Source organism: Camarhynchus parvulus, chromosome 2, assembly GCF_901933205.1.
Source record: "Camarhynchus parvulus chromosome 2, STF_HiC, whole genome shotgun sequence".
Taxonomy (NCBI): domain Eukaryota; kingdom Metazoa; phylum Chordata; class Aves; order Passeriformes; family Thraupidae; genus Camarhynchus; species Camarhynchus parvulus.
In genome coordinates this window covers 117,801,883-117,824,551 of record NC_044572.1, presented here as the reverse complement: position 1 = coordinate 117,824,551, position 22,669 = coordinate 117,801,883, and the positions used below count along the sequence as shown (strand labels likewise).

The 22,669-nt window shown below is 37.1% G+C and overlaps 1 protein-coding gene across 2 annotated transcripts in view; it reads right to left on the bottom strand.

The window, feature by feature from the left end:
* PREX2 (phosphatidylinositol-3,4,5-trisphosphate dependent Rac exchange factor 2) overlaps positions 1–22,669 on the bottom strand; it is a 172,747-nt gene that overhangs the window by 108,686 nt on the left and 41,392 nt on the right. For both annotated transcript variants that reach the window (XM_030944089.1, XM_030944088.1), the window contains 7 exons: positions 19,250–19,321; positions 19,051–19,173; positions 17,189–17,293; positions 14,366–14,467; positions 12,525–12,686; positions 5,238–5,371; positions 3,102–3,205 (listed from right to left, as the gene is read on the bottom strand). In XM_030944089.1, coding sequence (XP_030799949.1) covers positions 3,102–3,205; positions 5,238–5,371; positions 12,525–12,686; positions 14,366–14,467; positions 17,189–17,293; positions 19,051–19,173; positions 19,250–19,321 — 802 coding nt within the window. The remainder of the gene's footprint in view (positions 1–3,101; positions 3,206–5,237; positions 5,372–12,524; positions 12,687–14,365; positions 14,468–17,188; positions 17,294–19,050; positions 19,174–19,249; positions 19,322–22,669) is intronic.

Here is a 22,669-nt window from a genome sequence, read left to right as displayed (position 1 = left end):
ATAGTACTGGGCTACAGCTCAAACATGGATGAAGGCAGGTGATGAGAAACAAGACATCTGGGTGTAACAAATGAGAACAGCAAAGAAAGCAGGACAGACAAAGGTTAGAGAAGGACACCATGATCTTAGTGAAAGAAAAAATATCTGTGTGAGGAAAGGGAACACAGAAGTCTCACAAGGAAGGAAAAGAGTAGGTCGAGTTAAATTTAAAAAAAAGCAGGGTGACAAGAAAAAGGCAGAAAGATGTCACAGGCCAGGGAATTAACACAGAAATGTCTACATTTCAAAGAGAACCACAGAAACGAGGGATGAAATAGCAGAAATTAAAAGGAAGAGTAAATTTGCAGATATTGAATAAACTGAAATGGAAGAAGCAGAAAATGTGGTGCTAAGGAAAAAATGGAGGTAAAAAGAATCATAGCATGGTTTGGGTTGGAAGGGCCCTAGGAGATAACCTGCAATAAGCAGGGACATTTTCATCTAGATCAGGTTGCTCAGAGCTCCATCCAACCTGACTTCAAATGCTTCCAGGGATTGAGCCTCCAGCGACTCTTTTAAGTTAGAAATCAGACTAATCAAGCTATTAATGATACCACAGAAGCGTGGAAAGGAGTATGGATTCTGGAAGTAATATGTATATAAAAGTGAACTGATATGGCTGAGGAGAGCAAGGAGCGAGAGGGAAGGAAGCATGAACCCTCCAGGACTGAGTACAAGGTTATAGGAAGTGGGGACAGTAGTCAAATTTCCTGGGGCTGAAGGAAATTAGACAACTGGTGTCTGCATAGAGGAAGACTGTTTGTGCTTAGCCACATTATAATTGAAGATTCATTGAGAAAGAAAACAAACAGGCAGGAAGAAAAATGAACAGTGTGAAAAAGACCAAGGACTGAATAGTTAGAACAAGTAAATGAAGAAAGGTAGGACAGATAGAGGATCAAAGAAACATTTCCTAAAGCCAACACAAAAAATGCGTAACAATATGTGGGGAGGAGTCAGTTAAAGATGAATAGTTACAGAATTATTGGAATATTCATCAGGAAGAAGATGGTGGGTATAATCCTCTGGACACAGTAATGTTAACACTTAAAAGCAAAGAGATGCTGTCTTAGAAAGTGACATGATGCAAACAGGGAAACTGCCTTTTATTTCTAAAGCACTTTTAGGAAGATGAAAGAAAATAAATGAAAGGAAGTCAAACGGTACGTGACAGGAAACACTGAAATAATCAAGTCTCTTATTTGCATAAAGAAAACCTGAATTTTATACAAATAAAGCTAAACGTTGGGCAGTGATACAGGCTGGAAAAGGGGAATAGCAGGGTAAAAAATATTGAATAAAATATATTCAGCTCAAAAAGGCTTGAAGAAATTCACTGCAGTGTACCCATAGATAGCTTGAAATTACTAACTAAATCAGTGGGCCTGGTGAAGGACATAACCCAAAACAGATGTCAAGGAGTTCTTACAAAAAATGTCTGGTAAGCAAAGACAATGAATCAAGTGTGACACCACAGCGTTCTACCTTATGTTCAGCATTTTTCACCATTTTCATGAATAGCTTAAATGGTTCAGTGGTAACATTGGCCATGGAACCAAGTCAAGAAGCATTGCAAGAGCTTTGGGGAACAAGACGTGAATTCTGAATACTTAACAAATTGTACAAATGGTAAGATAAAACTTCAGTACAGAAAAGAAAGTAATTATCAGTTCTGCTCTCAGACTTTAATACAGTGTAAAATATAATGGGATAGGCACCAGTTCAGCACAAAATGCTCTGCTCTTCTTGAACAATGAAAAATAATGCTCTCAGAAAAGCCAAACAATCCTGGGATTAGTAGCAGACATCCCACATTGCAGCACTACAGTAATCATTCTGGCACTGGTAAAATTTCAGCTCTAGATATTTCAGTCATTAATTCCGAGCATTTATTAATGTAAGTTCTTTATAAAATTTAATGTGAATGACAAAAGACAGAAGCAAACTGATCAAAACACAAAATCCAAAGGACGAAAATAAAATTATAAAATAAGAAATAATAAAATAAAAACACACCACATGAAAAAAGGTTGAAAGACTTTAAAATACGAGATGGAGGAAAGAGACAACAGTTTTCCAATAAAACTATTTTGTTGCAATAAGAACAATAGTCCATTTTTTCTCCAAGTCAGTTCTACTGCCTACTCTGTAAAACAAGAAGCGAGCAAAATATTTTTAACACAATGAACTCAAAACAGAAAAAAAATTAATTTTAAAGAAATATTCAATTCCTATTAAACTTACTTAGAAGTAAATTCATTGTTATTAATGCTCAATTTTAGAACAAAATTACAATGAGAAATGCTTGGAATCCATAGTAGAGGACAAACCTAACGCTAGTTTAAAATATCAGGAAAAGCAATATATAACTCACAGAAATTCCCTCCAGACTTACATATTTGCAATGTCACTACAAGTTTCACATACCACTTTTTTTTTAGCTCTACATTAAAAAAGCCCAAAATATTTTAATTGCAAAAAAATGTAATTATTGTTAAGCTTGAAAGTTAAATTCAAGTTTCTAAAGCAAAAATTGACGTGTCTAAGAATACTTTGGGTTTTCAGTTTACTGATGTATGTCATGAAAATGTCAAGTAATCTTATGGCTTATATCCCTAAAGACATTTTTTAAAAACCTTCCTTATGTCACAATTTAATAATTTATAGTGTTTCATCCCAGTAATGTAGGTTTTCCTCTTGCTGTTATAAACATACCATGTACCTAAGGATAAGTTCTTTAAGACTGCTGGAATGCTGTAAAGTGAGGTTAAGTATGTAATTTCAGTTGAGCAATAAATGTCACCTTATTTTATTACTCTGTTCATGTAAGCATAAAATACTCATCTATGGCTGCCCAGCTAACAATGGATGAAAGCAAGGATGTGTCACAGAAGCAGAATTTTGATATTAATAAATAGTGCTTTTAAAGCAGCATCTTCCTCTTTCCTTCTAAATATAAGGAGCATCCTCCATTCTCAAAGAAATTATGGAGCTGCATAATTGGATTTGATTTCATCACCTCAAAAGACAGCTCTGGAAATGAGCCACACAAATTTACTCACCTGTTCCATCATCTACGTTCTCCACTTCCATCACTTCCGTGTTTATTCTGCCCCGGAAAAGGTAACGGTGGCCGTCTGTAGATGCTTTGCTGTTCTTCAATCTCCTGAAAAAAGAAAGAGCAGAAGAGCGTTGTCATCCACTCCCTTTTTCCATGTTTCTACACTGCTACCTGTACATGCAGCATTTGGAGACCATGGTAAGGATCACAACACCTTAAGACCTGTACAATTGGACTGAGGAAACCGCTGCTGAATGGGACACTGCTGATGGAAATGCAAAGATGCTACAGCTGGTAAGAGTCAGCTGCAAATTCCTGCCTGAATGAGAGTTCATTGGGAAAGTCTCACTCTAGAAAATCTCTGCTCCAACACTTTGGTACCTATATGCTGCTGTCTGCCATCCAAGACAAAAAAAGAAGAGCCTTTCCTCCTAGCTGATGTGTTCTCCCTGTTAGTCTAGAAATTCAGCAAGGGGGTAACGTCACTGAAAAAAATTAAATGAGACCATCTTTGGGTAGAAATCTTGACCTGACGTATGTTAGTATCACAAGTGGGATTTATGTAGAGAAGGAAGAAGGCAACATCTTTCCTTCCTAATATAAGTGTTAACAGAGAATTGTAATCAAGGAGTGCTGAAGTTTGAGGCAGTTTCACTGCAATATGTTCCAAAGCACTTTGCATTGCTGTAACTGTTCCCAGTGAAGCCAATACCTTTGGAGAGCCCCAGTTCTAGACAGCTTTTCACACCTCAGATAAGCCAGGGATTATTGTCTATCCATTTTTGCCTACAATGATAATTAATACTGTATATCAAACAAAGGTCAGTTCCTAAGAATTAAGGATCTCCTGAATTTTGACCTTCATCCCCTCCAAAGAGGTACTAATTTTCAGAAAATTACCTGTCTCTCAATCATTACTTTATTACTGTCTTATCAGTAACTCTACTACACCATAAATTTGTTATTCAAAAATTGAGTAATACATTAAAATACAAAGAAAGCAAAAAAGCAAAACCAGCATAAAACAAAGTTTCAGTATTACATGTTTTTTCTTTCCAAAGGGCTCTACTGAGTTTTCAAACTATAAACCCAAATATAGCATTCCATGTTTACACCAACAACTCTGCCACAAAAGGATGGTTAAAAATTACATAAAATATTTCATACCATAAAGACAAGGCAATTTTTCTAAAATTACCAAAATACAATTTCTCTCTTTACATACTTGTCAATCAATATTTAGTCTCTTGCTGGAAATAATCAATTAATTTCTCATCTTGAACTTTGAAATTATATTCTAAATTGAATTACTCCTACATCTGCAGAGATGCCACCATGGTAACAGCCAAGGACATGACTGTTCAAAACTAAAGAAACAACAGACAACCTTTCATGCAGTTTGAGACTTTCATCCAAAAGTGCATTTTAGTGAGAAAATGACTATAAAAATAAGCAACTTAGCGGAGGACAACTGAAAAGATACCATATAACCAGCAAATTATTTGGAATTGTTAGACAATAACAAATATCAGAAAATTTTAAAAGAAGATGTATCATGTATCCAGAAATCTATCAAATATCTACCCAGGGATATGTATTTAGTGGCTAATCTAAAACAACTTCTGGATTAAAGAGATAAATTTGTGCATCAAGAGGGATATTTGTACATAGGAGAACCCTTATTTCTCACAACATTATCTACAGAAGTTTGTTGCTGAACTAAGGAATTGCTCTTTGGAATGCAGCAAGCAGCAGCTTTCTGGTTGTTTTCCCTGATTACAAATATAAGGCGTGCAACTCTTGAATATGTAGAGATTTATTTTATTGCACAATAAGCTACAATACTAACTTGTTTGAACTAAAAATTCAGTCTGCTTATGCTTCCTAGAAGAGAGTAAGGCCGTCACATATAATCTGCTGTGGAAGGCTGACAAAACAGATTCTTTTTCCCCACACTTCACCACTAGGATCCTGCATCCATATAACTTTTTTCAATTGCTTGAATTAAATAATTCTCTTTGGTTGGTAAGTTTCTTCTAAAAATGCTAACTTTTATGCTGTGGTTCTTATGGAACACCATACTCATGATTAGCTCTACTGTGAGAAAAACACATTATTTTTGAAAGTAATCATTTACCTGTGCTTTTTTTTGCAGTAGACCAGAAGATTATCGAAAAGAAAAAATATCCTCTCTTGGATATTTCCTGCTGAAATTTTCAGTAGTAGTCCACTTCGCAGCATTTCTGTACACGTGTCTGTGATGTTGGATCCCTAAAATTGAGTGGAAAGAGATTACTCTTTTAGTAAGAACCGAAGTACTTTGCATCAACTAAGGAAAAGTTTCTTATACAAACTCACAAGTATAATAATTATCTGCAAAGAACAAGTCATGGTAATTTATTGCATTGTAATTATGCAATCATCTGTAATGATGTCTAATACTAGCTTTGTGAATAGACACAGTTTAATCACAAAAAGTTTCCAAATTATATTACTTTTGTGCAAAGACCTCTCCTGAAAATCAGGCCAACTTTATCCAATAACTCCTATTCTCAGTAACTTGATTCAGAAATGTCTGAAAATGGGGCTTTACAATAATCTATGCCAAGATGAAATTGGAAGCTGAAGCAACCTGGGACTTGAGCATCACTAAGGGTAGATACTTCTACACTAGATTAGGCTAAACACAGAAACAAAAATTAAAAAACAGCAAGATATAAAACTTGGGCAAAGCTAAGAGTGGCATGTGCAGCTAGGACCGTCTAGTATACTTCTTCCTAACCTGCTCCAAAGACATCATAATTTTGGTAAGGTTTAGATGTTTGGGATTAAACTTCCCATGACTCATTTTTGCTTCAAGACAGATCATTCATGTGAAAAGGCTGTCAGGCATTTTCATAAAATTTAATGAAAGAGAAGCAACCTTAACAAAGGAAAATATCTTCCAAAAACAATATATGAAAAATTCATGGTACTTCTATGTCTTGTAAAGAGAAATTTACCTCTCAAGGAAGCCCTACCTTGAATTCTGAGGTGCATTTTGCTAGTCTGAAAGATCATGCTCCTGAGGGACAGAGCTGCTGTCCAAGTGAATGTCCATCCAGACATGCAAGCCTATTGATAATTTTATTATCTATTGTGCTGGCTGCATCAAGCACACCCCAGGGTTTGAAGTTTCCTGACTTGAGGGAGTCAAAGCCTGTTTGGAAAACCTGCAAAAAGCCAGGACTCTCCTGTCATCTACACATGTTCTGAATGGTTTAGGCATGTGATAGCTGCAGTTACTTCCTCTTCTTGATCTAACCACAGTAGTCCAGAGAAAAATGGATTCAATTAAGAGCCAAGAAGAAAACACACGTTCTGCTCTCACAGCTCTTCATCCTTCTGTCCATCCTTTGTATGTCACAGCTGTGAATATTGAGCAATAGCTCAGGCTGTCCTAAGGAGAATGCAGTCTGTTTACAGAGATAAGTGAGATTGCACAACCATCACCCTGGAACACAATCCAGGTCTCCAAGCAAAGCCACTTCAGGATCTGTATTAACTCACCACTACAGCTTCCATTCAGGATCAAGTGATCAAACAAGCCAAAGATGAATGCCACCTATAGCCACAACAGCAGATTTCCCTTCCTAAGACCGCATCACTAACAGCATGCTAATTTTATCATTTTATTCAAAATCAAACACTGAAACATTTTAAAAGCACACTCAGTGATATAAATTAGGCATAAATTAGGGCTGTGCGTAATGCTTGTTGACTATAATTACAGAAAAACAGGTCACTTTTTTCCATTTCATTACTTTTGTGTATTAAAGAGTAAACAATATCTTATTCGGTGTTTCAAATTTGCTGGAATAGTACTTACTAACAATTTGCATTTTAAAAGGTTGGATACTTTCTAAAGGGTCTCGGTTTGTTTTTTATACAAAACTTCAACTTGGCAGAAAAATAGTAGCTTTTTGTAAGGAAGCCAAAAAATATCAGCTTAAGGCTTCAGAATTGTACAAGAGGTTTCAGCTTTCTAAAAAAGGATGGAATTCTTTTCATAGAAAGGATTTTATAAAAAATTTTGTCTTTTCTTATTGAAGAATTTCATTTTCAGTATAGAAAAACACAACCTTTTCCCAACAGTCCTAACAAGATCTGCTACTGTGCCAGCATCTCATCATAAAATAACACATTTAATACATATTTTAAGTATATATAATTCAAGCTACCTGACTTATTTGCAATCACCTCATTCATTATTCAAGTTTAACATGACAGTGTGGCAGTGAGGGTTGTCTGTCCCACATTATTACCCTTTGTTATCCTCCTAATTTTGTTCCCTTTGTAGAATATATTGCTAGGTGATGAAAACAAGGTTCTAGAGATACTTTTTTCCCTCTGAGACATTTCATCCAAAGACTGAACAGTGCCAATGTCACTTCTCAGATACCTTCTGACAAGATCAGAACCCATGCTGGTGTGATTGCAGGTCAGTGAATTTTGTTAGGGCTGTTTTATTTGCTGAAGTCCAAGGGAATAAGAAAACAGGACCAGAAGTCACATCTTGTTGTCCTCCATAACACTGCAGGTGCAGAAAAATCCCCTGTCACTCCCCTGCCTATGTAATACTTAGGACTTGCCGGTTTCTAGACTTTAGGTAGGCATGGAGCTGAAATGGAGAAAAATGGAAGGGTATATTATCTGAAGCACTGCTGTTTCCACATCTGGAGCGAGCATGGCTCTCCACCACATCCCTTAGAGATGAAAAACATGCCTGAGGAAGGATGAAGCAGAGAGCACACACAAGAACTGCCATGTCTACCATGCAATTCAAAGGGCTGACAACCATAACAAGCTTTCATGAAGGATGGAGCTACACCTTAACCCTCCCAGGGGTTCTCACCAGGAACACCAAGCTACAGCTAATATCCAGCCCAGTAGGACAATTCACTTATCCAGCTCCAAGCTGTCCCTCTCACGAGGGAAGGGCCAAGGTTGCAGTAACATATGTGGGGTCACCCCCATCTCAGAAGCAGGTGAGACTTTCTGCTGCGCAGCTAAAACTGAACTACACTACCTACAACATTTTTGAAACAAGTATTACCAAAACCTTCTGATACAAATGTCTTTTCATTAAGCATTCACACTGAAACTACCATAGGAATTTCCAATATGAGCAACTGGAACTTGAAAAGCAATTTGCTATTTCAAAGTTTTCACAGACATTTAAACTCAGTGCTTGTAAGAGGACATAATAAAGTTGATCAACCTAAATGTAAATCACTACTACTATGCTATTCATGCTTCTGTATGTTTAAAGTACCTGCAATTAGAAATCATGGGCTATTTTCAGTGAAATCGATGGTTTTGTATTCTGTCAATCTGAAAATGCCATATATTGTAGAAACAAACCTATTTTAATCATCTTCCAACAAATCACATAAATAATTCAGTTGGGGGAAAAAACAACCTGCAAAGCAGGCTTACACTGTAAATCTAGAATAATTTTGCCTTCATCTGTCCTACTGGGTCACTAAAGACTGCACAGCAACCCTCTTCTGTGGGTAGCACCCCAACCAAAGACTCTGCACCCTTTGAGGATAGCTGGTATGGAAATTAAAAGCCCATCAAATCGTGGAGCCTGCTGGCTATTTGGGTATAACTGGCTTCTGATAACCTCTGGCTGTCAGTCAGACACCTATGATTCTAACTAAGGAAACAGCTCAGGTGAGAGGTCTGAAATGTGGGCTACCACAACCATATAAAAAAAAAAAAGCACTGGAAGGACAGAGACTTTATCTCAGGTAAAATATTACTTGATGATATGGAATCACATCAACAGGTAATATTTGGAATGGAAAGGAACAGAATACCCCATGCTACTGTCACTAAGTGGCCTATGACTCTTATTGGGTTGTTCAGCTTCCAGCTTACAACAAATGCAACAATTTTTTCTTCTCTCACTGAAACAATCCACGCAAATTTTACTGACAGACTCCTTGAGCTGCTGAGCCATTCTCCAACTGAGACAGCCACCTACACAAGTTCTGAATTCAGGCCAATAAATTAAACCACTTAGGAAATTAAGTGAGAAAGTCATTATATTCAAAATCATCTTTCTTGAGACAGATGTTCCATTTTTTCCATGAATCTGTATTTTTATCATAATAAACACAAGCTCCATTTTATGACACTTAAGTATAGGAATTCAAGTCATGCTTTGATCAGATTCTAAAAATAGTCTTTATTTTTTTCCCCTTCCTTCTAGTTGGGGCCAAGCAATGTGCTAAGCATTTCCTTCTGGAAGGAAATCTCCAACAAGTTTGCCTCTTTATTTTCAGCATTGCAGAAAACCAGATGTTTATTTAATTAAATCCACTCTCAAACATTGCATTCAGGAACTTTTTTTTTCTGCAGTTGTTGTTGGGAATCCTTCAAATACTGTTAGCTCATATACATGTTCTGGAACTCTTACCATTTCAAGGACTAACCTTATACTATGTCTGAAAAAGATGCACATTTTAAGATCAAGGCAATTTTGCCAGATTGTGCACCCTGTGGTTGCCATATGATATCAAACCCAATCAGCTAAAATACAATAAACACCACATAACCCTACTGGAAACATCCTATTTTAAGACAATGGCACTCTTTCAGAGTTCAAGCATACATGAAACCCTAAAATGAAATCTAGGAAGAGGGAGAGATGGAAAAAATAAAACAAAAAACCAAAAAACAACCCACCAAAGCTGGTAGGAAATTACTTTGTTACAGAGTAGAGAATACATTCTGAGCACAGGGAGAATAAGTCTGCTTCAAATGCTGATGTCCATACTGTTACCATTCCTTCTTTATTGTTATCTTTGCTCATTAACACATTTCCAAAAGCAACTGTATTTCCTACCATATGTTTTGCCTAGAATTCAGAAGAAACTTAATGCAGGAAAGGGCATTCCCTGTTCAGGGATAGAGGTTTGAGAACAGCAAGTTCTTAACCAACTTATATGACTAATAATGCATTGAGTTAATAATACTGTAACTTCATACTTGAGTGTGTTCATTAAGAAGGATTTGAAAAATATCTATGACTCAGACAATGGAAGCAAGTAGAAGACTTTTAATCACTGTGGCGCAGTAAAAAATTTAATTGAAAAGTTAAAAATAATAGAAGGAATAAAGTGGTGATAGACAATAAGGATTATTTAGCAAATTTCCTTGCCATAAAGTATTGAGCACTTAACTTGCAATTGCTCCCATCATGAGGTTATCACATAAACATTTAAATGTTGAGCTATACTAACCTTCACAAGTTACTGCTGATGACAGCAACTTCAAGCTAATTATAAGAAAGACATTTTCACCTAGTCTAAAGGAGCAGCTGTTAAGTGATGTTAACTAGACCTCCTCTCTATTTGAACATTTAGAATTTTACTTTATATTAGTCCTCTCTTTTTTAAAATCCCACAAACAATACAATAGCATTTGCTTTGAATTATTTTCTTTTATTTCAGATAGAAGGTTACAAATAAATGCAGAAAGTCGTGTCTGAATATGCACCAGCAATTATATCACTCTTCTACTTGCTAAAATTCCTTCTCATGATGCACAGTGAATTTTAGTGGTATTGCATAGTGACCATCCTGTACCAAAACATTACAGTGCACTGAGCTCCTGCATGAGATGATTTGCCAGAAATGGAAAAGCAGTTCTTGAGAATGCCTCTACACAAGGAAAAAATACCTGAAGTGAAACATTTCAAATCACACAATGCCCTGAAGAAACATGAAGAATTTTGATTAAAGTAAAATTAGTCACTTAATCCACATTTAGAATGAACCAAATCTTCCTACACTACTCAATTAACAACAAACCAAAGGTTTGCAAAAGTCCAGTGATCAGGAGATTTCACACGGAGCATACAGGAAATAATTATATGGGGTCATGGGTAGTATTTAGGGGTGTCTTTGTTCAGATCTACTCTCCTTTCAGACAGTGACTTGTTCTGATGAACCCTTCTGGATGATAGGGGAAAGCTAAATCCAGTACTGCAGAACCAGAGCACATCCTTAGGCACAGCAAAGTTCAAGAAACAGCAGGTATAGTAAAACCAGGAGGTGTAGGGAGGGAACAGAGCCATGCACAAACTATTTTTTATTTCTGCTTTTTTTACCTATTACTACAAATATCTATTCAAAAGTTGTTTATTCTAGTCAATGTTCTAATTGTTACTTGTCAGACTGTGTGGGGAACTCTCTCAGTTAAAATTCAGACAGGTCTGCCTTGAGGCCTTCTTTGCTTCAGTGTCCCACCTGTGTCCCATCCACAATCCCTAACCCTTCCTTTCCTAGGCACCATACAAAGGAAATTTCCCACTATTTAGACTGAGGTCTTTCAGTACCAGACTAACATGCAACAAAGACATTTTTCTTGCTACATCTCCCAGTCTGCAAGCCTTCCTACAAAGCTTGAGGAGATAAAACCTCTTTCTCCAGTTCTTAAGCAACTTTCTCAGCAAGAGAAGTGGCATATTTGAGCAAAGTATTCAAAAAAGCAAAAGATTGCTTCCATGTTAAAATCTGCCTCTTAAAAAGCCTGTGTATTTTTGGTTTTCTAAGTCAGTTTTGAATATGGTTACACTGTTTTCTTTATATTTCTTTCATTGAAACTTCATTTGTTTCACCTTCCATCCCAGTGCAGTCAGCTCAGATATGTCAATACAAAACAATCAAGGGAATTTAAAGACACACTCTTATCGGCACCTGCCTTTCCATATGAACTAATTATGGTGCTCAGAATAATTCAAAAGGAAGATTTTGGTGCTACAACTACTTGATCTTTTTGTTTTCTTGGGTAAAGTGTGGATCTTCTGGTTACTACTTAAAATCCTAGCTCAGAACCAGATCTATGGTTACTTCACAAAACTTGGAACACTTAAGTTCTTCCATTTGCAAACCATTAAAAAGCCCCACAAATCTCACACAGATTCCACTGAATGTGTTTAAATTAGGTTAGCTCACCGAATATTAAGAGACTACCAACAAGCAGACAAAAACTTACAGGCTCAACACTTAACCAATAATAAACAATAAACAAAATATTCTTCAACCAGACAAAGTGCTGCTAGACCAGCATAGACAGCAGTAAAATAAAATCAGCGTTTAAATTAGGATTTATAAATGTGTCTGTGTGAACAGATTTATGTTAATACAAATGCTAAATAACTATCTTCCCATGAAGTCTGCTATTTCATACAGCATTGCTCAGTCATGGAAAACTAAATTTACAGAGTAGATCTCAAATGCTGTGACTTCACAGAACTGTGGACTTGACAGAACCTCAGGATCACAAAAACAGTGCAACACATACTTGTGGAAAACTGTTACTCCCTCCTCAACAGAGAAAGCAACCAATCTTATGACAGTAATGATAGTACCTCCCATCCTTCAACGTGAGACTGCCATTCTTCCAAAAATTCTAATTTTTCCATTTGTCTCTTGGCCTCATTTATGTTGGAACAGACAGCTTTCATGGCCTGGAGAGCTTCCATTAGGGCTGCATAGTCACTGTGCTTCCTTGGAGTCCGCTTCAGTAATTCCTATTTAGACACAGAAAAAGGGGGAAAAAAGGGAAAAAAAATAAAAGAAAAAAAGAAACCAGTCTTTGATCTCTAAAGGTCCATTGCAGGAGACTTAAACCAAACCAGCATACAAAAAGAAAATAGCCAGTCTTCTCTTTTACTAAGCAGAAAAGCAGTAACCCTTCTAAAATGGTCCTAGAGGACACTAAAACTCAAGAGTAGCTAATTATTAACAATAAAAAATCATCACGATTTAGGAAGATTTCATTTCAGCTACCTTCTCCTCCAACAATGTTTCTTCATGTTGAGCTTTGGGGTTTGGGTTTGTTTGTTTTTTATATGCTGCAGGATACAACTGTTCAAGAGCAGGGATAACAATTCTGCTTAAAAAACCAGTAGATCTCTAATGTCAAAATTAACACCTGCCTTTCCTGCAACTCAGGGCAGAAAACACATTCCTTTAGCTCCACACTATTGTTTAACCTCATGCAATGCAGCAAAGCAGTGAACAATAGCTTAGGTGACTCACTGATTTCAGATGTACTGGCAGCCATGCTGACAAACAAAACTGGAGCCACCAGCATTTGTTTGAGATTTCCCATCTCAAGGTACCAACTCCTCATTTACATCTGGGCTGGCTGAACACAGCCTTCAGCAAAGCCCTAACCCTGCTGCTGCCACACCCTGTATTTAAATTTTCTTAATATATTCATTTCATTGCTCTAGAGTAATTCATTAGTCATTTTTCCCTGTTTTATCTGTATGCCTTTCAAAAATAGAATAGAAAAATAATTCCAGAATAGACCAAGGGAACTGTAAAACCACAGCTATCTCGGATGTCTCACACCTCATTGTAATGATTATATTTTTAATCTGTTTTAAAAACTTTTTTATTCTAACCTGCTTCTTACTAGATTTTTTATGTCATATGCCTTATAACTGGCAACTTGGCAGATTAACACTCACACATGCATTGTGAAAAATACTGTCCAATAGTCATTTTTCAGGTAGCTTTTAGAGTAGAATCTGCTCTGGTTTTCCTCTCAGAGTTTGGAACAACAAGCAATACAAGATCTTAATTTGTTAAGCAACAATTTACTTAAAATACTTTCTTGTATTTTATTTCCTAAGAGGGTAAATTGCAAATCCAGATGTTTGAATATCTAATGTTTATCATTTTTCATTTATTTAAGCCGTCACAATATGATAGCAATAAACATATAATTGTACATAAAACCATTTACAGCACCTTACTGTTACTCCACAGTTTTTCTTGTGGAAAAATCCATTAATATTTTTCATTTTTAGTTTGCTGATGGTAAATTAGCATCATCAAAGTACACTACCAGCAAACTCTGCTATCCCAAGCATTTTAAGCAAGGGCATGATTGAACCCAGCTGAAATTAGTCTCATTAAACTCTCCCCAATGGCTCACTTCTGCCCAACAATGGGGAGGCAACCTTACAACTACAAGCAGAGCAGAGCTAATCATCTCAATCCAGCCAAGCTCCTCGGTTCTTTTAATACTGATGTCAGAAGAGTTGCCACCAGCTTTAATGGGAGCAAGGCTGGGTCCAATATCTTAATAAAGAGATAATTCACTGCACAGAAGGATTGTTCCTGGGGTTCAGAAACATGCTTAGCAACCAGTTTTATACAGGAAGTATAAAGTCCTCAATAAAAATCTTGTGAGTACCTTCAAAAGAAGGGGATACTTGCATATTCTCTGTATTGGTGTCACTAGATATCCCTCCAGGGGTACGTCCGTGTTCTTGCGTCCTCCAAGGAGCATGCAGTTCTGGAGAGGGAACAGGTTCACAAATTATTGAAAAATCCCAAGAAAACTACCCGAAATAAGGACAAGGGCATAGGTATACAGCACTGTTTGGCTAAAGTATACACAAACTGTGTAAATATATATATATATATATATATATATATATATAATAAGGAGGGAGGTTTGCAAGACTGTCAAAAGTACAGGCTTGAACATATGCACAGGTTATCACACACGACAAGGATGTCAAAAAGGCAGAATGCAGGCCTCTCACATTAGTACCTTCTTCATCCAGTCTGATGAAGAGGACTTTTTCTTACAGTTTGAAACTAAAAAACAGTAAATAAAATGCTCAAAATATGCTTTCAGACTTCAACAAACAAAAATAAAAATATTTCAGGGTGACCACTACAGCTGATGCCGTTTCTAAAAAGTGTTTGCAGCACTGAGTAGCATCAAAGATGGTTTGAATGTTTGAATATGGCCATCCTAATACACACCTCAAAAAAAACATGTTCTATTTTCATGCTTATATATTTAAATTTGATGTACAATGAATAAAATATCCTGAAGTCATGGGCAAAAGGCTATTAAAAAATTTCAACAAGACATCTGATTATGGAAGCAGAGAGTAAATTCAACATTGGGTGATAGTACCCAATAAAAGTAGCTGAAAGAGAGAAAAGAATAAGGGCTTTTGGGGATAAGAAAACACACAAAGCACATCACAGCAAATATTTGGAATTGCTGGAATTAAAGTGTAAGTACAAAAAGACCTAAAGTAATGATGACAATTATTTTATGGAGAGATCAGAAGGAATTGTGATGCAATGGCATGAGATAATCTCAGCTTCAAAGAACAAGTTGTCTAAACTGAGGACACTAAAGAAAAGCAGTTTAAGACAGCCAGATGAGATGTAGACACAGGCCACAGATCGGGATGCAGACACATTGTTGATGGAACAGAGGCTGCACAACTGGGTGGCCACCCAACACACCTCTCCTACAACCAGCACTGCAATGGGGATCTCCACACCCACTCTGAAGTCTCTGCTTTGTACTCATGCTTAACCAGCTTCTGGCTTATCCTAAAGGATGCTTTAGCCTAAAGGATTTCACTTCCAAACACAAAACCTTTACTGATAAAGACCAAGTAAGATAATGGCAATGCAGACTATAGTTATTACAACAACTGACTCTATACTCAAAGCTTCAAAAGTTCTGGTTTCAGCTCCCAGTAATTTATAGATAACCACAACTCTAATGACCTGAACCCTTTAGCGTGCCCAGAAAGCTTTGATTGTGCTTTCAAATCATGCCCTACACCTATGAGGAACCCAAACCAGATGAGAAAGACCTCTGCATATGCCCCAGAGTACCTAAAACAGACACACCATGGACTGCCACAATGGCACACTTGGCTTCCTTTGTCACACAACAAGCTCTTTGCCATCTTTCTCCAGAGTATATTGCTTTTTGCCTCTGTAGTCAGCATTCACCCTTTCTTCTTGAGTCTGGCCACGCTGCTCCCAATACAAGAACTACATGTATGAAGCTCCCCAGTTTGGGACAAAGTGAAAGATACTGTGTCAACCACTGAGGAAAAATAGGACAACTTTGAAGCAGTTTTTAACTGTGGATCACCATTTCTGTGTAAGAGATTCTTAGCAGAAAGGCAGATGGTGCCTCATATCACACAGTACCTCCCACAATAAGGAAATTCCCACATTGCTCATTAACTTGGCTGTAAGTAAGTGCAGCTGGGGAGTCAGATCTGGTATCCTTCAAAGCACCAATGTGATGCAATAGGACTTCACCAAGAACACTGTCAACAGCAGTAGTGGAACCTTACTGCATGCTAACAATAATTAATAAAATTAACTGAAGACTTGTGATACTATCAGCATAGGCAGAATCTTTTTTCCTCAAACACATCTGTGATGCTTTGCTGAAAGGGCCATTTGTTCTCCAGTCCCAAACACAATTATCAAATCCGATCACTCCAAAATTTGATAGCATATCCATGGCACTTGCTCAGGTTTAAGTTCCAATATAGTAGGCTACTCATTTCAAAGCTGACCTTTTTACCACAGGACACCATGGAAGAAACACAAAAATCATTCCACACTGAATCCTGCTTTTAACAGCTAAAGTAAACTATTAGCAAACTAATACTATCAGTATTTACATGAAAATTTGTTTGCTTTTGAAAAACCAGGAGGACTATCAGACTTAACATTTTCAAACCCCTCCTTACTTGTCTTATAAAGTGAAAGACTACTTGTGGAGCTGTTTCTTTCACCTTGGATTAAGTCAGCATCTAAGATTCAAATGGCTCCTCAATGATCCATAACAAAAGATTTTTCTGTCTGCAACAGCGCTGGCTACAGTAGCAGAATGCAGAGTCCCCTTCAGAAGTTCTGCTGCGTTCTCCAGCTCCTTCCTACAATTCCTTTCCCTATCACTCCTCATCTATTTTATTCTATTCTTTGTCCTTTCTAGAGAATCACACCCTTGTATCCTGGCCAATACATTCAAGGTACGCTCCCTAATGCTGTATTATCCACAGATGCAAGCACAGCAGTGATAATATGATTTAACCACCCCCTTCCTCTGGAAACACCACCCCCTCCTAAAATTGCCTGCTAACCACTTGCAGGTGTGCTTGTATTCATTACATGGTAGAGGTGAAAAAAAACCTAAAAAATACAATGTTAGAAAACCAACTCAAAGTTTATTTACCAAAAGAAACGTCCGCACTGTTCTTATTTTGTTCAGGTCAAGAAGAACTTTCTGTGCCTTCTCGTGGTTGCTACAGTACTCGTCATAGATACGGAATTTCTCTTTCTGCAGAAACAAAAAGAGACATTGTTTTTCACTTGCCATTTTGATTTTTTTAAATTAATAAAACATGGAACGAACTCTTTGCAAAGCTAATATGGCCTTCATTCTAGAAAGTCAGCTCTTCTTCATACATTTATTATGTGAGGTCTAGCCTCAAATTATGAACAGTCTCGAAGCACCACTTGGGAATTTCAAACACAGATTCATAGAAAACAAGGTTGAAAGGGACCTCAGGGATGATCTGGTCCAACCTTTCTTGGCAAGAGCATGGTCTAGACAAGATGGCCCAGAATCCTGTCCAGTGGAATCTTAAATGTGTCCAATGTTGACGAATCCACCACTTCCCTGGGGAGATTATTCCAATGACTAATTGTTCTCATTGTGAAAAATTTTTCTCTGGTGTCCAACTGGAATTTCACCGGGAGAAACTTGTACCCATTACCCCTTCTATTATCCACATGATTCTGTAAAATGGAAGTCTCCATCTTTGTAGTCACCTTTTAAATACTGGAACATAGTGATAAAGTCTCATTCAAGCCTTCTTTTCCCAAGTCAGTTCTCTCAGGCAGCCACATGGAACACTTCCCATGACCATCCTTGTGGCTCTTCTCTTAAACCTGTCCAGACTGTCCACATCTCTTTTGTACAGCAGAGACCACAACTGAACACAGAACTCCGGCTGTGGCCTAACAAGCACTGAGCAGACAAGTGATAATGATCTCTTTATCTCTGCTGGTGATGCTCTAACTGTTGCAACCCAGCATGCTCTTAGCTTTGTTTTTTTTTGTCACAGCAGCACGCTGTTCAATCATATTGAGATGGTGGTCCACCAGAACATTGAGGTCCCTTTCCACAGAGCTGAGCCCCAGCTGGATAGATCTCAGCCTGTGCAGCACTCCCACAAACACACAGGATAAAAACATACATGAAGAAAATGCAAAATGAATGGCTAATTTGTTGACATTATTACACAATTTGCTGCTAACACTTGTTTTCAAATATGATCCATTTTTCTGCAAAGTTAAAAACTCATGTTACTCAACTTCTGTAAATTGTTTCCATTAAGAGATTTCTCCTGCCACAATGAATAATTAAAGACTTAACAAACAAATAGAACTCTAACCAGAGATAACAATGAAACCTGGACTTTTTGTTAGGTCTACAACTGAAAGCAAACCAATTTGTCTTCATTTTGCAAAGCTCTGTAACAGTAACATCCTTGTTTTGCTCCAACAGGAAAAATAATACTCCTAGAAACCAATTACTACAGGACACACAAACATACTTGTTTGTAGAGGTACTGCAGTTGCTGGAAAAAAAAAAGTCTTCATAATCCAGAACCGTGGAGGTATTTGATCCAGTATATACAGTTCTTTACTAAATATTCACATTTTTGCAGAGCACTAAGGGGGAATAAAAAGATAGTACTACTCTTGCTGCATGCAACCTTGTACCTCCATCTAACGCATAGGAACACCTCCGCCCAAGTTGCAGGGCTCAGTTTGTCAGCCTGAGCTGATCTGGTGAATATAATAATGATGACACACCAGAAGTGTCATTTAATATGTTCTTTCTGCACTGTCCTCCCATCTATTTTTTTTATTCTTAGACATGACAGTAACCAAGAGATGAACTTCATTACGCAATCAAGCCACAGTTAGGCTTCATGACTATGTACACTTATCACCATGATAGTAATTAATAAAGGCAAAAAATAAAAGAAAGACGTGAAAAAAAGGCTGAAATAAAAGATAGCATACATAATTCAGAAAGCAGGTTCCAACTTCATGCTGTGCATTAGGTTCTGGCTGTAAACAGTCCTCCACAAGGGACAGGAAGTTTTTGTGAACTGCAAGAATATCTTCAATATTTGAAAACAACATCTGCAAAAGAATAAAACATACATAAGTGAAACATCAGATACAAAACAGAAGGAAAAAATGCAATTAGGAGACTAACCTTAACTGTTTCTTCTGTGACATTTTTATCCACTTTGGCTGCAGCACATTGGATCATTCGGTGAAGAAAAGCCTGCATGAAACAAGACAAATAAGGAAAAAGTTATTTCAGGAAGACTTGAACAACTTCTGGCATGTTATGCTTTAATTTGTTTCCCAAACTGGATATAGAGCCACATCAGAATATTATTCAGAATCTAAAACAAGCTCTTTATTTATAAATCATTTAGTAGTCCTGTTATTCTAACATGATAGAAAGACCTATCTACAGAGTGTTAAAAAGAGTAAAATATTAATGAAGCTGAGAAACTGAACATGAACATCTCTGAAGTACCACTTCCATCCTGCATTCATATTACAATCAAGCAAGAGAAAAAATTATTAATTTTCAAAATCTCACTCTATTACTTTACAAATTGAGCACAAGACAAGCCAAAATAAGATGCTAATTTTCAAATTAAACTAATCAGGAGATACTATTATGTCATGTAACTTTTACCATAGCAACCAAAAGTCAGATTTGAGACATATTAATAATCAAACTTATTGTAAATTGGCTTAAGCAACAGTCAGCTGCACCTGGTTTTGCTTAATGAAAACTCTTCTGTCTTTCCTCCCCAAGGACCTAATCCCCAGTGATCAAATCAGAAGTTAGTAATACCACCAATGAAATACCAAAATTGTAAGTTTTCTTTCATTATACATTCAAGAACTGGACACAAAAGAAGATGTGTACAGAAAGCAATTCCTAAAGAAATAAATATCTCAAGTACAAAGAGCAGAATTAATTTTCATTAATTCATTTCATTGCAAAGATATTGGTATGTCCTAAAAAGTATCTACAAACGGCAGACTAAAATCTTACATTGATAATTCTTCACACAGACATGCATATTCTTCAGTCATTAAAACCTGGCACCATGAGTGCACAAATGTCATGTCTTTCATAACCATTTAGCTCCAAGTCACTGTGCATTGTACACTGTACATGAGCTCATCTAAATTCTGGTGTGATGCAAATTCCATAAAAGAGGCAATAAATAACCCCTGTGTGGAAAGATAGCAGTCACAGCAGCCCCTCTTGCCCTCTGCTGGGACTTAAACATTTTCATTCCCAAGCAATGCTCCTTTCTCTGCTGAAGAGAACTATGTAACTGGCATTACACATTTTTATTACTGAAGAGTCAAATCTAGTTATCCAGGACATAAACTGAATTAAGTTTGGAATACTGCCAGCACACTGTACATTTCCTATCGCTCTCTACAACGATGTAGATTTTCTAGTTCATTAAATCTGTCTTTTTCCTAACTATTTGTGCTTTCTTTTTAATGTTTTACTGGTGCTAAAAAATGCCATTAACTCATTTGCAGCAGTTAACTGATGGTGGACAAAAGCCCTTTACCTCATTCCTTGCTAGGAGTATCCCCAGGGGTTATGGCAAATTTGCTGCATGCATTATCTGTACAACCAATCCCACAAAGAGTGAAAGCTGCATGACTCTTAGCTAAATTTTGGAATTTTTCACTTAACCATGCAACACCATTAAATATGCTTTAGAATCAAAGAGGAAAAAATAATTATAAGAACTACCTCTGAAACTCAAATCTATTTTTACTATCTGTAATATCTCTCTGTTCACATTATTTCCCCACAGACCAAACATACTGCTCATCTGCACTTATGTTATCTAAGAAGATCTTCATTTCCTGTAATTCTGAAGGTGAGCATGGAGCTGGCTGATAGTGAAACTAAGAAGGAATTGAGAGCTGAGGCATTAGTTATTCCCAAGTGATTCAAGATGCTAGATGGGAGTCAGGAGGTCAAGAAGAGAATATATCAGCTGCAATAAACAGTTGTCCAAGCAGCACTGTCCCAGACATCACATCTGCAGAGGTTATCAGAAAATAAATCCAGGAAAATCCAAACTTTCGCAGAGCCCAGACACAAATCACTAATTAAGGTAGGGAGGCCTGGGACAACTTCAGACCTGTCCTGCAACTTCTTGGAAGCCCCTGTAATATTTTGCTGTACTCATTCTGCAGGGGTAGTGTAGTCATGAGGCCAGTTTTTTCCCTAAGATTGCCACCTGTTCAAAGTATCATAGAATGGCCATGGGTTGGAAAGGACCTTAAAATCCATCTCGTCTCAATTCCCCTGCCATGGGCAGAGACACCTTCCCCTAGACCAGGTTGCTCAGCACTCCATTGTTCTCCCTATCAATGCAGATTTGCTTCCTGAAAAAAATCATTGTTCTCTGTCTCAAAAATCAATGCATGTGAAAATTTGAATTTTTCAAGCACTTACATGAAGTTCTACAAACTGCACATAGTGCAAAATAATTGGAATAATGTCACATTTTCTAGAAGAGTAGCGTTAAGAGAATTCAGGGAAGCACAGGTAGGGATGGTTGTATCTACATCCAAGGCAGATCCCTGGCGGACTTCACCCATTGTGGAGTGAATAATGCAAAGCATTGATGAAACCCAGGTTTCCAGGACATAAATCCCCTTATCAGTTCCCTTCCTGCAGCACAGAGACACCACCGACTCCACACACGTAAGACCTCTGCACTAGTACTTTGCCAGGGAGAATGGACAGCCATCATCAGGCAAGAGGATGGAGGAGTAATTGCTTTTTTTACTGTGTAAAATAACCTCAATCCAGCACTACAACTATGAAAAGACTAATGTCTCTGAACTCATAAACACACGGGTCTCAGAGAGGGTTGACTACTCAAAAAATCTCCATAATTATTTAATCAACTGAGGACAACCAAAAGCATTTCTGCAAAAATTAGTAGACAGAGAAAAAGCAGGTAATTTGCAGACACAATTGTAAGGAGGACCCCAGCACAGAAATTACAGACTTTAAAAGGAAAATATATAAGGATGGACAGAAACTACTCAGGAGCTGTCAGTTCTTCAGTTAATGGAAAGAAATAATTATATAAGCTTTTGAAAACATACTGCAAAATCTCTAATTAACCATAGAAAAAACACATCTCTAAAAATAAAAAAGCAGAATGGACATCTCAGCCAATTTACAATCCACTAAAGAAATGGACACATAAAAAACAAAAAAAAAAAATAAAACCAAGTCAGAAACTCCTCTGAAACAGCACTGAGTTCCCTCTAAAACTTTAACCATTACTTCAAGTATGAGACTCCAAGTCCACACACATTACTGAGCACCACATGAAGGTCAATAAAGGAGCAAAGCAATCACAAATTGCAAGGAAACAATAGGATAGATCCTGCTCCTGGACTGACCAAACAGCTGTACGAATCAATGGTCATACATTATTTCCACGCTTACAGAAAAGCAAAAAACCAACAAAAATCACCAAAGTGAAAAATCAGTTCAACCCTAATACAATTACATCAAACATGCATGTCAGTAAATCATGACTTATCTGTGTTT